The sequence below is a fragment of the Leptosomus discolor genome, chromosome 7 (assembly GCF_034619465.1).
Source record: "Leptosomus discolor isolate bLepDis1 chromosome 7, bLepDis1.hap2, whole genome shotgun sequence".
NCBI lineage: Eukaryota > Metazoa > Chordata > Aves > Leptosomiformes > Leptosomidae > Leptosomus > Leptosomus discolor.
In genome coordinates, this window is record NC_141397.1 from 58872069 (window position 1) to 58887711 (window position 15643).

The 15643-nt window shown below is 36.1% G+C and overlaps 1 protein-coding gene across 1 annotated transcript in view; it reads right to left on the bottom strand.

The window, feature by feature from the left end:
• The window catches only part of NAALADL2 (N-acetylated alpha-linked acidic dipeptidase like 2), a 271223-nt gene that overhangs the window by 113793 nt on the left and 141787 nt on the right, over nt 1-15643 (bottom strand). Inside the window, exons 6-7 of the mRNA XM_086468611.1 lie at nt 12770-12913; nt 3763-3855 (exon numbers count right to left, since the gene is read on the bottom strand). Of these exons, the coding sequence (XP_086324737.1) occupies nt 3763-3855; nt 12770-12913 (237 nt within the window). The remainder of the gene's footprint in view (nt 1-3762; nt 3856-12769; nt 12914-15643) is intronic.

Sequence of the window (15643 nt, forward strand, 5' to 3'; positions counted from 1 at the left end):
ACAGAAACGGTAAGTCAGACCTAGCAACGTTGATGATACTGGAAGAAAGTATTTTGTAAAATGAAAAGCAAGAAGTTTCAACCTGAAATAAAGAACATTCCTGTGGTTATCCAGAAAAAAATCCCCGCCATTTTTTTCAGAGAAATTAAATGAAATCTTCATCTCTCAAGGAATAATATACAATCCAAATACTAACTCCGAAGTGTAAAGAACCTTACTCTATTCCAAAAAGATGATGTGGTATGAAACAACATGAACGACTACTGTGACTGACATGTGTCAAGAAGTCTAAGCAGAGTTATGCCGAACAACTTACTAAACTATTAGACCTGCTGTGTGAGATGAATTCACAACCGAAGCCTCTTTGAAGGATTGCTTACTGGTTGCGTTTGATAGTCAGTGTAGTCTCTTTCTGGACCAGATCTACAATTTTAAAGGTGTTCTGTCATATTTCAGGATACCGATAGAGAACAGAGGCATAGTTATCAAGTGATGCCAGATCCACAACAGTCTCTGGATGTCATTTGGGTTCAAAAAAGTGCAAACAAAAAGTTTTGGTTTCCTTTCTTTATCCAAGGGTATTCATTCTTCACTGTTAACAGTACACTGGAATGTAGCAACACATAGGTGGTAAAATGCCCACGTCTTATAGTTGCTCAAAAAATTAAATATCTACTCCTCAGTATCTTTTTCAGTGACTGCTGCCTAGAAACAATTTTAAATGAACACCAACATACTTTGATTATAAAACCATTCTCTACCAAACTGGACTTTTACCAGTTTTGTTCAACAAAATACATGGCAATGTTATTTTATAAGGAACCAACAATGTTTTACAAAGGGGATCTGTTAGGTACCTATAAGACAACATTTTCAATCAACTGCTTGGGGGATATATAGGTATGTAAATCAAAAATTCTTTCTAAAAGCAGATATGCATAATTTACATCTAGTACATAATAATTTAATGTCACAAAATGCAAACTAAATCACATAATTTTGCAACTTGTGTGTTGCATCATGAGATGTTTAATTATAGGTTGCTCTGACAGTGAAAAACCATAGGATCTTCAACTCACTCAATGTTAGGAACTGGGAACAGAAATGAATGGCCTTACAGGCTTCTAGGTCGTCAGAGGAAATGCCCCTAACACAGAGTGATCAAACAGAATCAATGCCTGCCCCGTACTATAAAGTCTGTTCAGCCTGTGACCAGCGTATGTGAAGGGGAGTGGAAAGAGACTTTATGTAAAATAGTACAGGACATTTTAACAGAGAAGAAAGCTACAAGCAGGAACTTACTGCAGGAGATGCCAGCTGAATGAACAGGGGTAAAACATAACAGCTGGTGTCTCCTTTGAAATTCTTCACCTTTGCACATCTCTCCCTTTTGAATAGAGGCAATACCCTGAAGCAAATGACTACAGGAAAAGCATTGGAGAAAGGATGGTCAGGCTTACAGAGGCAGCAGCTGTCCTTTCTCACAATCATTTGCTGTAGCATGTAGAGAAAGAGATCACACAGTAAGAACAAAGAGAAAGAAAGGACTAGAGATAGAGAAAAAAATATCCATCGGATTCTCTTGAAAGTGATAAGATGGGATAGTGTTTAGGGTAGTGATGGGCTGGACAACAGGGATTTACCATTAAAAAGAGTGATTTTATACTGCCTTCTCTTGTTATACCTCCCATTTTCAACCATGTCCAATAAAGCTACAAAATCAGTGTTATGTTTTTCAGGTTTTAAAAAGCTACGAACTATCACATTTCCTCTGCTCCTAGATCGTTTAATATCTCGGTTGGATTTCAGATGCTCGTTGCTATTCCTCAGATCAAATGTCAAACTAGATCACCATTACATAGATGAGTTTGTTTGTATGTGTGGTTAGAGGCCTTTCAGTAAAAAAAAAAAAAACCACCCAAAAAACCCACCCACAACAAAAAAAATCCACCCTTGGTGACGCTCTGCAGTCTTCCATTAAGCACTAAGATAAATTTTACTTTCTTTCTGCATTTCTGAGAACATAAAGGTGAGTATTTCAGGTGCACGAAACTAGCAAAACCTCATCAAAATGGCAGACAACCAATGCCCTGAAAACATCAAGTATTCCAATCAGCTGAGAGGGCACGGCTATAGTATCAACCAGGAAGAGCAGAGAAACAAATGAAGGTTTAACATTGATTCTGTACAAAATGTTCTCACTGCTGCATCACATGCTTAACCTGTGCCTATATTAGAAGGCAGATGCTACGGCCCTTGTTCAGCAAGACATCTGGGTAGTGCTATTGACTTCACTTGATTTCATAGCCTTAAATTCTTAAAGTTAGGCATATACTAACATATCTTTAAAAAGTAGCTTCTTAAGAATGCAATAATAAGATGAAATATTCAGGTACAGAGAAGATAAAGAATTTATTAAACAAACTGCTGCATACTTTTAATTATTTCTCTCGCTTCTGTTTCACAATTCAGTAGACAGTACACCTAAACATGGTAGTTTTTACCTTTCAAATTCCATGACAGATATTTGCAAAACACTAGCAATAGCAGACTAGTTAACTTCAAATTAATTAAATCCTTTATTGAAAACCTGTATTGAAATTAAATTCACTGTGCTAATTATTCTTTAAGTTGTTTAATTATTTTTTTTCTGCCACAAAGTACAGCATCCAGCACACATAAAACTTAGTCATTATTTGTCTAACAGGAATAAATTTAAATCTTCACTTCCTTCATTCCATCATTTAAAACATGAAATGTCTGACCCACCTCCTAAGGGACTGTAGATAAATTTGCCATCTTTCTTCTGAACCTAATAAAATGTATTAACCAAGGCCAAGGCAATGATGTTTTGATGATGTTGCCATCTGTACGTTAGGAATGGGACTGGTCCACAACACTTCGCGCTATGTAAGTAACCAGCAACACCGCTCTTTCACGTTGCAGAAACCCTTCAACTTTTAGGCAAATTCAGTTGCAGACAGAAGCTCAGAATGATCTTCATTCCTATGATGTCCTGATTATCGTATTATACAGCATCAAAGGAGGGAGGGGGTTTGTGGTTTATGCCACAGTTGCACTTAGAATCTTATTGTTTAATTCTTAGTCATACAGAACAAGTCATACAGAACAATAATTACTACTCATAGACTTGTATAAAACTAGTTTAAGGCATGATTGCAACGCAACGTAAGGCAGCACCAAGTGTGATTAAGAACTGTCACAGATTTTTGTCCACTATAGTCACATTTGATATCAGACTTTTAACTAAGCCAGAGATCACACTTGCCATACACCCTGGTTTCAGTGAGACACTTCAATTATGTAGGGATGTTCTGGACTTGAAGCATATAGAGTTTTATTTATCTCAAAATTCTGGTAACATTAGAAAAAAAAAATCACAATCTTTTCTAAAGTTGCACAGACAGCTTGCATATTCAAATCATGCAGTCCAGTACCCCCTAAAATTAAAACCACCAACATAGTTGTTATATAATACTAACACTCTCTATGGGCTATGTGTAATTCATGCTTGTTGTGTAAAAATAAGCTTATTGTAACTACAATACCCCCTTGAGTTCGTTCTCCGTTTAAACCCTATGTTCTGTTTCGTCATAAATCAAATCACAAAATGACTACCACAGAGGTTCTCTCCTTCCTCTGTATTAGAGCATTATCTGGCAAAACAGAATCCTGATCCCAGCTATGACTCCCAGCCATCATAAAACAAATAATCGCTACAAACGGTAATGGGTTACTTACCAGGGAATGTGGTGCCTTTTAAATATCCGATAACATTAGAAATTTTCTTGTAAGTTGTGACCGATTGAATACTCAAACTGATTATTTTTTTGCCTGTTAAAAGATAAAAAGGAGAAAAAAAGAAGAAAATACTGAACTTGTTTATCCAACCAAGAAATCTACAGGCCACAGATGTAAATTCCCCACACACTAAAAAAAAAAAAAAAAAAAAAAAGAAGAAAGAAATAAATTATACAGAGGAGGAACCAGAGATTAAAACATGAAATATTACATCATTTTCTTAGTCTCATTTTAGCAGTGGGGTTCAAAGCTAGAATCTCAAAAGAGATCTCTGCTCCTTGAGTTAAAAAAATCATTCAATTTACCCAATAAATGCTGCCAGAATACAATGGAAAAAAAGAATTAAAAAGAGTAGGATTTACATAATTCTATGATAAGGAAATTTGCCTTAATCTTTATAGGTTTTTCTCACCTAATCCTTTGCCCAGGCCAATCTTTCAAGAATATTCACAACATTATACCTGGTTTATATTACACTATTCTTCTGGAGAAATCCCCCTATGCTAAATTAGATGGGAAAAGTTAGACTTCTGCATTACTAATCACTTTGCCAGCATAGCCTTTGGTGACATACTTGTGAAATTATGCCAACAGAAGACAGCTTTTGTTGGCTTAGCTGGTATCAACCGAGGAAATGGTGTAAATACAAAGGCCAAAAACTTCCCAAACCTGCTAAAAAGTAAGGGACTTGCCCTTACTGCTATGCCAGTTGAGACTGTAGTACAGGCTAAAGCCAGAGGAAAGTAAATGTCAGAGTTAAGATAGCTCAAAAAAATTAACTGTCCTTTCCTGAGAATTACTGTCATTCCCTCTGTCCCCAGGAGAACACACTAACCACCCCAACTCCTGCAGTTTGTGGCAATGGAAACAAAACGACTACCTACACAGAGCTGCTGATACCTTTAAAATGTTTCGTTTGCATTATAATAGACCGTATTAACATTCATCTTATCTGAAAGGTCATAACTTCTATTTGAGAAAAGTGAAAATGTCTGAAACTGCTCTAACTTAAATGCTAGCAATTGTCTGACAATCACCACTGTGTCATCCTAGACCTTCACTGAAGTTCTCTTACATCCAGAGCACTGCACCACCCCCGTGACAGACCTGTGTTTAAAGGTGTCTTTGAGCCAGAATTCCTTCAATGCCCATATCCCAACTGTCACAGACCAAAATTAAAATATTCCACGGATCATTTTGCTCTCTATCTCCCAGGCTATTATCCTCCTACAGATGTATTTCCAACAGTTTGTTTCCTGGCTTTGTTTCCTGAGATGTGTGCAATATGCAAGTGGGGAGTTTACTGCAACATGTTAAATAAAAACAATACATCTCTACAATACTGTTCTTCAAGGTTCATTTGCTGGTACTTCATCTGGTAAATTTACTTCAAAATTCTCTTAAAATAAAATCCAATAGATTTTCATTCACTAGTCTTTATTGATATTTGAAAAAAGCAAACCAACTGCTTGGATCCTTCTTTGTTTTAAAAAAATATACTAGCAACATTTGTTCTACTTTTTACTCAGACAAAACCTCCTCTCTTATCAATAGATGTGTCCTCTGTGTGACAACCCTGCTTTTGCTAGAATGCAACAGTAAATAAAATGCAAGTCAGACACAGTTAATTAAAAATAAACCACAGCACACTATTTTGCAATTATCAATCACAGCTAGTTAGTATTTTATTCTGTCATGCATATGTTGGGGTTCAAGTCGTAATTAACTTTGCCCTTCTGATGTAAGTTACTGTAAGGTTTATTAATGCCACGTGACGATGGATTGTGTTTGTTCCATAAATCTACAGATGTTATTCTACAATTAAAAAAAAAAAAAATCGTTAAAAAAACCAAACCAAACCAAAAATTAATCCAAAGGGCTCCCGGCGCTGTACTGTAATTGTAACCTATGTTCTTTTTTTTTTGTCTTTTAAAACAATATGAGAACAGCTCACGGCATCCATGTTGTTTCAGCAGTTTAAATTTAACCTATATTACGCAAGTCACTTCTTGCTTCTGTTTCTCACCTGCAACCATTCTAGAGCTAATTTAATCTGCTCAGAAAAGATTTTCAAGCCAAAAACTGACTTCCTTTCCTTTTCTAACCTTACAACACTTTAGATCCATATTTCTTTAGGCCCCGTTTCAAACAAAAAGAAGATAAATCCTTTTGAAGACAACTGACTTAACTGTTTTTCCTTAATCAACATCAGCTATGCAGTCTTCAACTGACAATAAAGAAATAGAAAATTAACTGCTGGCAATACACATATTCTGGAATCAGATATTCAAGTTAATAGTCATGTAACACAGTAGTCAGCTTAAAGTGACTTGGGCTTAAAGGCTTAGTACACCAGATGAAAAGGCTGAAAGTACTCTTTGGAGGATACAGCAGAAGTGAAATTTAATCCCCTTTAAACAGTTCTGACAACAAACCTCTCTTCCTAATGCTATATTTTAAAGATCTTGACAACTTTCTCTTTTTTTCTGCATTCTCTGGAAAACTATGCGGAGACTTTAGTTTAACATTATTTAGGACAAACTTTGAGTTTATGCAAGTCAAAAGCTATTCCTGAAATAGAAGAACAGAAGAGTATTTATTGTCAATATTTTTTATTTATTTATTTCTTGACTTGATGTCTGTAAATTGACTGATACCAAATGAGTACCTTCTCCTCTCACAACTACACAGCTGTTTTTAGAAATGCATGGTTATTTCCCACTCATTTGATTGACAATTTTAGAGATTCAGACAAGGAAAAAAACTACTACTTGTAGCCTGTAAAATGAGTTATGTTTTATTTCTTTTTTTTGCTTTTAATCTTATCCCAAGTCCATAATAACATAGAGTAGTATAAGTTTGAGCCTGATTTTCAAACATGTTGGTTAAATTCTTGAATCCTGATCTTAAACACCTATAATCAGACAGTTTTCCGAGCATTCCTTTGAGTATTGGATTTTAAAACGCATCAGCAGGGACTCAGGTTTGAAAGTTGTACTAATTTGACAAGATTTTTGCTAATCATATACAAAAATTCCCCTACATGCACATTTAACTCCAGCGTAGAAGCATCAAGTACTAACTGAATGTATGCTTTTTGATAACATTTCTTGGATGGTAAACACAGAAGTTATTTCAGAAGATTTCAGAAACAAGGTACATGGAATAAGTTCAAGTCACGCACTTTTTAACGTGTATATAATTTCTGCTGAAATCAACATAAACCACACCTCAATAAAAACACATCAGTTTGAAATCACGATAAAGCTTTCAAACATCATCAAACATCCATGGCCATGTTACCTAGGGGACACTAATTCAGCTGAGGTAGTCAGGATAGAATCATGTCCAACAGATTTCTTGTTCCAGTCATTCAAAAACTTTATGTCAGGCTTTAATAACCCAACTGCTAACTTTCTGAGCACACGCTACCAAGCTTTTTAGACAACCCTGAAGGCTAACAATTTTTTTTTAATAATGAAAGCTACAGTTTTCATAAAGTTATTTGCCCCAACACCTGAGGCTTTAAAGTGATATCAAATACGACAGAACATGAAGATACAGTAAGAACTAACTGCACTCAATGTAGAAACACTATAAGCTATTTACACATAATGAATAATCAAGTATGTCATAGATTTCTTCTATTATATCGGTGATACTGTATGGAATAATATGGACTGGCACATAATATTTGGAATTTCATAATCTCAGACTATTTTGAGAGATTCTTTACCTGCTTTACAGCAATCAAATGCAAAGCATCACACAGAAAAACAATGGCACAGAACAGAATTCTGAAAATATATCTGGATCAGTCAAAACTCTGGTAGAAAAACTCTTTGAGGCCGCAGACAGGAGTAGAGAGAAGATATATATCTATATAGATAGAGATATATATATATAAAAGCTTTGTAGTCATTATGCTTAATTCTTTTCATGAACTTATATTTAAAAAGAGAACAGAACATAAAGCAATCAGAAAAAGAAAATCCAAGAGTATTAGTATAAATGCTTGCAAGTTTTCACATACAGTATGTCTGTATTACACCGGACTTCCCTGTTTAACACGTACTGCTTTGAAATGCCAGTAAGCAACATCTGCAGAAGGCCATTATATTTCTACTGTTATGTACAATGAATTAAAATTTGGTAGATAAGAGTAACATGTACTGCCACACAATATGCTGGCATCTTTATTTGTTTTCTTGGATTTACATTTAGCGTAGTGCAAATACCTAGAAATTATGGGATTGTCTGCACATTGATATCATAGTGTGTAATGACACAGCCAGAGTTTATTAAATATGGTACTCTTCCTTTTCTCTGACAGGTAGCAAGCTATGAAGGAGAAACACATATAACAACATCACAAGGCTGTAGCCCAACAGGAGGATATATATATAGCTCTCTCCTTTATCTTTTCATGCCCTTCCTTTGACTGAAAAGAAAACAGGCTTGATTTGCACTAGTGCAGCACTTGGCAGGGAACTTTGTCTTGGACAGTGATCATATAATATGGAAACTAAAGGACTCTTTGAATTATGCCTTTTGTATAATTAATGGTTCAAACTTCACATGATCAGAGATGACTATAAAACTCAGTATAATGAGCATAGGACATGTGGAATTGTATAAAATAGATGTTCAAAGTCTTACAAAAATTCTTCTCTATGTTATGCTACAAACGTTTTCAGTAACAGTCATTTCTGGTTTTCTGTTCCATGCTCACCTTTTTCGTAGAGGATGTGGATTTGTTTGCAGCCTACAACGTAGTTTTGCACTGCAGTCATTAAGATGACTCAGTATTGATCAATGACTCTATTTTGTAGGCTAAAAAAGGTTACAAGAGATCAAATGATTCTACCTAAAAACATTTTCATCAGAGTCATTTAACTGGCTATAGCAGAATGCTGGGAGTCTTTGTATACCTGGCTCTATTATTCATGCAGTGTTTGATCACATTCAAGTTACTTAAACTATTCATGCTTTGGTTTCACTATTTTATAAGTTAAAATATAAAAAACCCTACGCCTACTTCACAGTAAAAGGCATTAACAGATCATAAGAAATGGGATGATCTTCTGTGTATGTTAATTCTACTGATATTTTCTGAAATGATACGCCCTCAATGATCTTGGTTGATCCAGACAAAGAGAGAAATAGGGTTGGATTTAAACATCAGTTAGTTAAAGAAACATCGAAGCCTTGACATGAGATCAAAGCATGAATGTTTGCACTATACTTCCTGTGATTTCAGTTAGACTGCTCAGGCATGCTAGGTCAGACCAACTGGCGATCTAGCCCTTATCTCCAAGAGTGACCAACAACGTGTATGTGGAGAAGAATGTAAGAGTAGGATGGGTGTATACTGATTCTTTCCTAAGACATTACTGTGTCTCCCACCGACTTGAAAGTCAGTGAAGGCAGGGCCGGGGATGGGGAGCTGTGTGTGTGTTTAAACTCAAAATTCATGGAATTTTTTTCCCTCAGTGAATTTTTAAGTAGCCCTTTTTGACTCACGTACATTTTTAGCATTCACAATCTTAGAATACCAGGTTGGAAGAAACCTGAAGGATCACCTGGTCAAACCTTTCTTGGCAAAAGCACAGTCTAGACAACATGGCCCAGCACCCTGTCCAGCTGAATCTTAAAACTGTCCAATGTTGGGCACTTGAACACCTTCCACCACAAATCCCTATCTCCATTGGTGACTATCTCCGCCCCTTTAGTGCTAAAATTTTTTTTTTTTTTTTAACTTATTGTTGCCTATAATTGTAAACAGCTGCTTAGCCTTGTGAACACATTTCCTCATATACCATGTTATCTTATTTTTCCTAAGTTCTAGAGAGGATCTCTCAATTAAGACCCTTTCAGACAGTATCCCCTTGATCTCCCTGTTTACAAGTCTGGCAAACCAAATTCCTCAGGGTTTCATTCATTCTCTGAAAAATACGGCATCTTTTTTTCTTATATGCCGTATGACAATGAAAGCTATTTAATCATCCAAGCTGATCTGTGAAATCCTCAGGTCTTCACTTCTGCCAAAGACAGCTGGAGATGATCACTAGTGAAATCTTAGATCTTTCTGATCTTCTGTCTTCTCAGACTAGAATCATATGAGTATGAAAGGTGACACTTAAAGCCAAAAAGAAAAATTACACATTTATCTCCAGTGTTTTTAACTACCAGACTTCCAGACTACCAGGCTTTCCATTTAACACCAAAGTATATGGTCATTAGTGATGAAAAACACTTTGTAGATTAAATTCCAGTAGATAGATTTACTTGAAATACTCAAGAGATTCATTGAAAACGGATGATTTGCACTGACTAAAATCTACCAACTGGCAAGTAACTTGACAAACAAGAAAGGTATTTACTGCAACACAGAAGGCCATTCTTCATTTATGTTTACAGGAGTGTTTTAGTTTTATGGCAATCTTCACAACATTCTAGCAAATGGCCTAGTAATATTCTGTAAAAAAAAGAAAGCTTCAGAAGTGTGCAGCTTTTCTTAAATACCTTCTAATTGCCTGTTTTTGGGAAAAAGTTTGTGAGAGCACAGATTTTCAGATTAATGAGGATTAGCAATGATGCACCACACCAAACAAAAAGGAAATCTAATTACTAACTTCAACTAACACGAAACTAATAAGTAACTTCAATTCCCACTATTCGCTTTGTAGGTTCTAAGCATTCAATAGATCTCGGCTGTTTCTCTCCATATCCTCCCACTGCCTCTGTCACGTTACGTCTCTTGCAATCTGCAAGGCTAAGGAAAAAAGAGGCAATCTGAGAAAACTATATATAAATGTTTAATCATTACTGATGAATCTGCTGCTCAGCTTTTTGAAACATACTGATGAGAGAATGATGATAATTTTATTCTAACAAATTTTAAGCCAACCAATCATCTGAATTGCTCATTCACCTCTTTTGACAGATAAGTGATGACTTCCACGTCAGTAGTGAAATCTCTCTCTTAAGCTGCTTCAAATCAACAGGAAGACTGCAAATTCAGCCTTCACTGTTCTTACACGCATTACTCTGTTCAGCATTTTCTCTTTGGCTATTATTGTTATTAAACAGTTATAAAAGATTTCTTATCATGAGAGCAGTCTTGTATCTCTCCATTAAGGCTGCTACTGAACACTTCAGCACACTATATGCTCCAGCACATCTGTAGTTTCTCCATTATTTCAAGGCAAAATATATCATAATGCATTTCAGAGTTATGCAAGGCTTCTTATTATAGACCCTACTTGCTCAATAAATCAGGAATTTTTAAAAAAATCCCACATGGATTACTGCGGTTCAAAAGCTTTACATGGAGACAGACACAAGCTGCTGTGTTTACCCAGAGTAAGCCGGATGTGGATTGGCTCTTACTAGACTGCTAGCTTGGAATATTCTTTCTTTCCAGAAATTTTCCACCACACATAATTCCTGCCTTCTCAGGGAAATAAAACACACATGCCACACCTGTCAGACGAAGGTAGAACAAGCTACCCTTTAGGTGATGCTGTCCTGCAGCCTGCACACAAAGCTTTTTGAGTAACAGACACAGTGCAGCCTTTTACCTTACTAAAATAAGTGTCATTCGCCAGCCCAAATTCACGCTTTCCTTGAGCTTCACACATCCTACCTGGACTGGTTAAGCACTCGTTCCTTCCAAAATGACCTTTCCCCATTTATATAGTCTTTGAGTACTGGTTGCGTGGAAGACCAGCTCATCTTTAAAATACCTAGTCAGTCATGCATGGAAAGCAATAGTCCTACCTAACCTCAACAGCTTAAGCCATGAAGCATGAGGTCTTTCTGCCTTTTTAGTATGCATAACTACAAATGCTAACACAAGTCATGAAATTAATCAACCTTTTTTACGACTTGTTGTATTGTATTCCTATTCCACAATAACTTTCCAAAAACAATAAACAAGTGATAAAGCACATATGTGATAGAACAACAGTTGCCTTTAAAATTTGCTTTTAGTGTTATCATCGCTGTATTTAGCACAGGACACAGCAGCTAACTTAATTTGTCCCCCCACTTCTAAGGCCACTGCTTCAAATCAATTCTTTGAAGCAGGCGTTACAATAGAACACATCATTTTTTCTGCATTTTTTTCTGGTGAAAGTTAGACTAGTAAAAAAGAAAAATCAAGACAGGATTACTGTTTAAACATGCACCTCATCTAGAACATTATCTGGAAGGTATTCCTTCCTTCATTGAAACACTCTGCACTATCTTTGCTGGAAGACTATATTCTCACTTTTTTCTCCCACGTCAGTAATAAGTTTGTTCAAGCAATAATCTGTATGACTTTGCTACAAATATCTCTGAAGAGATACTCTGAATGAATTCTTTCATTACATCTAGCTCTACTCAAGGTATTTTGTTCTTATCATGATGACTTTTTCTGGTGAAACTTGGAAGACAAGGTGCCTGAAGGTTCAGACAACAATGCATTGTTTATTCTATAGCAGATACAAATTAAGGAACACAGAAAGACTTATCGCTGTTTAGAATTATAGTATTACTATGCCAGAGGCAGAAAAAAGACACAGGATAAGTTCAGCACTGCTATGGGTGCCTTAATGTTAAAAACACATTCTTAGTAGCAAAACAAGGCCTAACAAACCACACTGCAGTACTAACAAAATCTCTCTAGTGATGATGTCTAGATAGAGGGTTTTTTAACTCAATATTAAGAACTAGAGCTTAATGCCTTATACTAAAAGACTTCTTTTTTCTAACCAAAACTTCCATCTATTAGATTCTGAGAGCATATTTTTTTTTGTTCACTCTTTTCTAGAAAGCAGCTAAGCAAAACATTCTCATAATCAGCTAAACCTCTTAAGTTATATATAGCTATAGAAAACGGATTTGGAGTCTTTGAAGAACATTTCATAGTTAGAAGAAAAGATTATTTAAAAAGCATTACCTGTAGCTGGCAGCTGGAGGGGTATACACCTATCTTTTTGTACCGTGTCCTCAGGTAAGGAAACAAGTTTTTTGGCAAGCACTGCAGAAATTGGTTGTACCAAAAGTGTTGTGAGGTTCAGTCGATTTTGTCTGTAGCTTCCATCTTAAATGACAGAAAGAGAACAGCAATTTAGTAAATGAAAATGAGAAGATTTCTCTTCTGCATAAATGAAACAAAAAAAGCAGATTTCTACAATACAGCTTAAAACAACTGATTTAGGTAAGCAGCTGTTATTTTGTACTCACGTGCCACAGAATTACATGTACATATTAGAGTATTTGGGGAATAGTTCCACAAGAAAGAAACCATCAGAGTCCAAGTGGATATTAGATTGCATGTGACAAACACAACAAATTAAACTGGTGTGCAGTTAAAGGAATCACTGAAAAACAGAATTACTAATCAGCAATAACTTCCAAATTCAAGTAAGAACTGAGCACTGCCTTACAGGGAAGAGCAGGCATTTAAACAGCCTGAAATCATGCGGAAGTGTCTGTCTGCACTGAACGATGCCACTGCCGATAAGGCTGTTGGTTTTGCTAGGGATGCCAAAATGTTTAAACTCTACAGAAGTTGTGCTACTTAGCACTAAAATTGTTTAAGGGGCGAGCTATCACACAAGCAAGCTTTTGTGAGAACTTTGACAAGAAATATACCACAGACGCACATTGATGATAGATAAACTGTCAATTTGATGAGATGCGCTTCCTTGCATATACCAAAAAGCTTGAAAATTTTAATATATTCCTTTCTCTTTTTCAGAATACAATCTGATTATCTCAGTGACTCAAAGTGGATTCAATGCAGCTAAGGTGACTATAATTTATTTTATAAATGCAGGGGTGTTTCTGTGATGGAAGGTTGAAGGCTCAGCTGAAGGAGGTCTGGAATAAGAGCGTACTAAAACAGACACGTCAAGTGGAGGAAGGTACAGATCAGAAAGCATCAGAGTACTCCATTTATAGCTTTAAGATCTTAAAAAGTCATGACACAAACCTCACAATATCAGCAGACTCACACATATTTTAAAATCTCTCTTTAACTGAAAAGACAACTGTCCAACATTTAAGGACAGGAAGGTATTTTGGGAGATCAACTGACAGAACTGGAAGAAAAAGGCAAACTCTGCACATGGAAATGCTCTTGAAGCACTCAATCTATTTTCCTCCACTATTTCAGCTGGCCTAACAAAGGCATCATCATTTTCCCATGGAAAGCAAGAATACTCTTGCAGACAAAAAGCCCCCCACGGAAAAGGCGAGGAGGTTCATAGCTCCCATGTTTAAAAATGAATCATTTCACAATATAAGATGGAGTTTGAAGTATGGGACAAAACCAAAAAAAAAAAAAGATTTAAAATAAAGAAAGAGAGATTTAAGTTATCTGGAAGAAACACTTTCTAGTAGGAGGAATTAATAAATACTTGCCTACGCAGGTGGTAAAATCTCTGCAACTGAAATCCTTTTAAAGAAAAGCTTAAACATCTGTCAGGAGTAACACAGGTATGGCTGATCCCCTTCCTGAGGGAAGGCACTAGATTAGATGACCTCTTGACATCTGTTCGAGGCCTGATTTCTACACAATACTCTAGTAACTGAACCTCCTGAACTATTTACAAAAAAAAAGAAGCAATACTGGAATTAATATTAAAAAACGCTTTAAGAAAAAAAAAAAAAAAAAAAAAAAGGAAGAGTCCCTTTCCCCCTCCCAGCGTACCTTCTTTAGGAGACAGGAAACCTACCTGCATCATGATCAGGATTCAAAAGTGACAGATTCAACACCAGTCTCCCCCGGTAAAACACAGTGCACACTGAAAAATCTGGAAATTTCCAGGGCTACTAGTTAAAGTACAATCATTCAGTTTTTAAAAACTCATGGGCTTGGTGCTGTACCAACCGCAAAACAGTGCACAGCAACTTCATAAAGAAACCAACGTATCAAAAGAACTTTGTGAGACTCTTGCTTGCTCTTTCCCTGCTGGATGCCAAACTCCTTGGAGCACATCGTGCTTCCAGGATCTGCGAGCACAGCAAATGATTTGAGAATAATCCGAGATTTTTGCTTGCAATGAAATTTAGTTTTATAGCATGAGAATCCTCCAAGAAACAGAATTCCTTCCTCTATGCAAGTCTAACAATCTAACCGTGTCAGGCCTAAAACTGCTATTAATTTAAGACAGACGTTACAGAACATACTGGAATGCAAGAAGAAAAATATGCTAATCAATTATTAAGTTAATTTTAGGAATGCAAAAAGAGGTAATATTTAGAAAGTTTCTGCATAGAAAGTACGGACTGCATTTCTACTTCTGCAGTGACTGTGTTTTGTGTTTTCTTTTCCAATGCAAGCACAAACCTTGAGCACCAGTCTCCACACTGCTCAGTCTGGGATACACACTTGTAACCCAGCCTTTCGTAGAGCTCTATCGCTTAACTTACAGGTATCAGAAACATATTCTGAGATTTCTGAAAAGTTTTTACTGGGAGAATTTAACAGTAATACTTGTACCATATGCCACTTAATTCTGGGTTAAAGTACAATTTTACCTCGTTTCAATGACTTTTGTCAAGGATGAAAAATCAGAACGCTTGTAACAGAAGAGTGTTAGCCACAATGTCATAATTCTCTAGCGAAAAGAGTATTGGTTTACCCAAACCTTCATCAGTATTATGCAATTAGGCTTTTATTTATTTTTCTTTAAAAAGTTGATGCACTAAGAATCAAGTTTCTGTTCATTTTTAGTTAAAATCAAGATTCAGAGAAAGACTGGACAGAATATTGTATTTCATTGTCACCCTCTGCCAGGATCTGATAAAACAAAAAGTTAGTAAA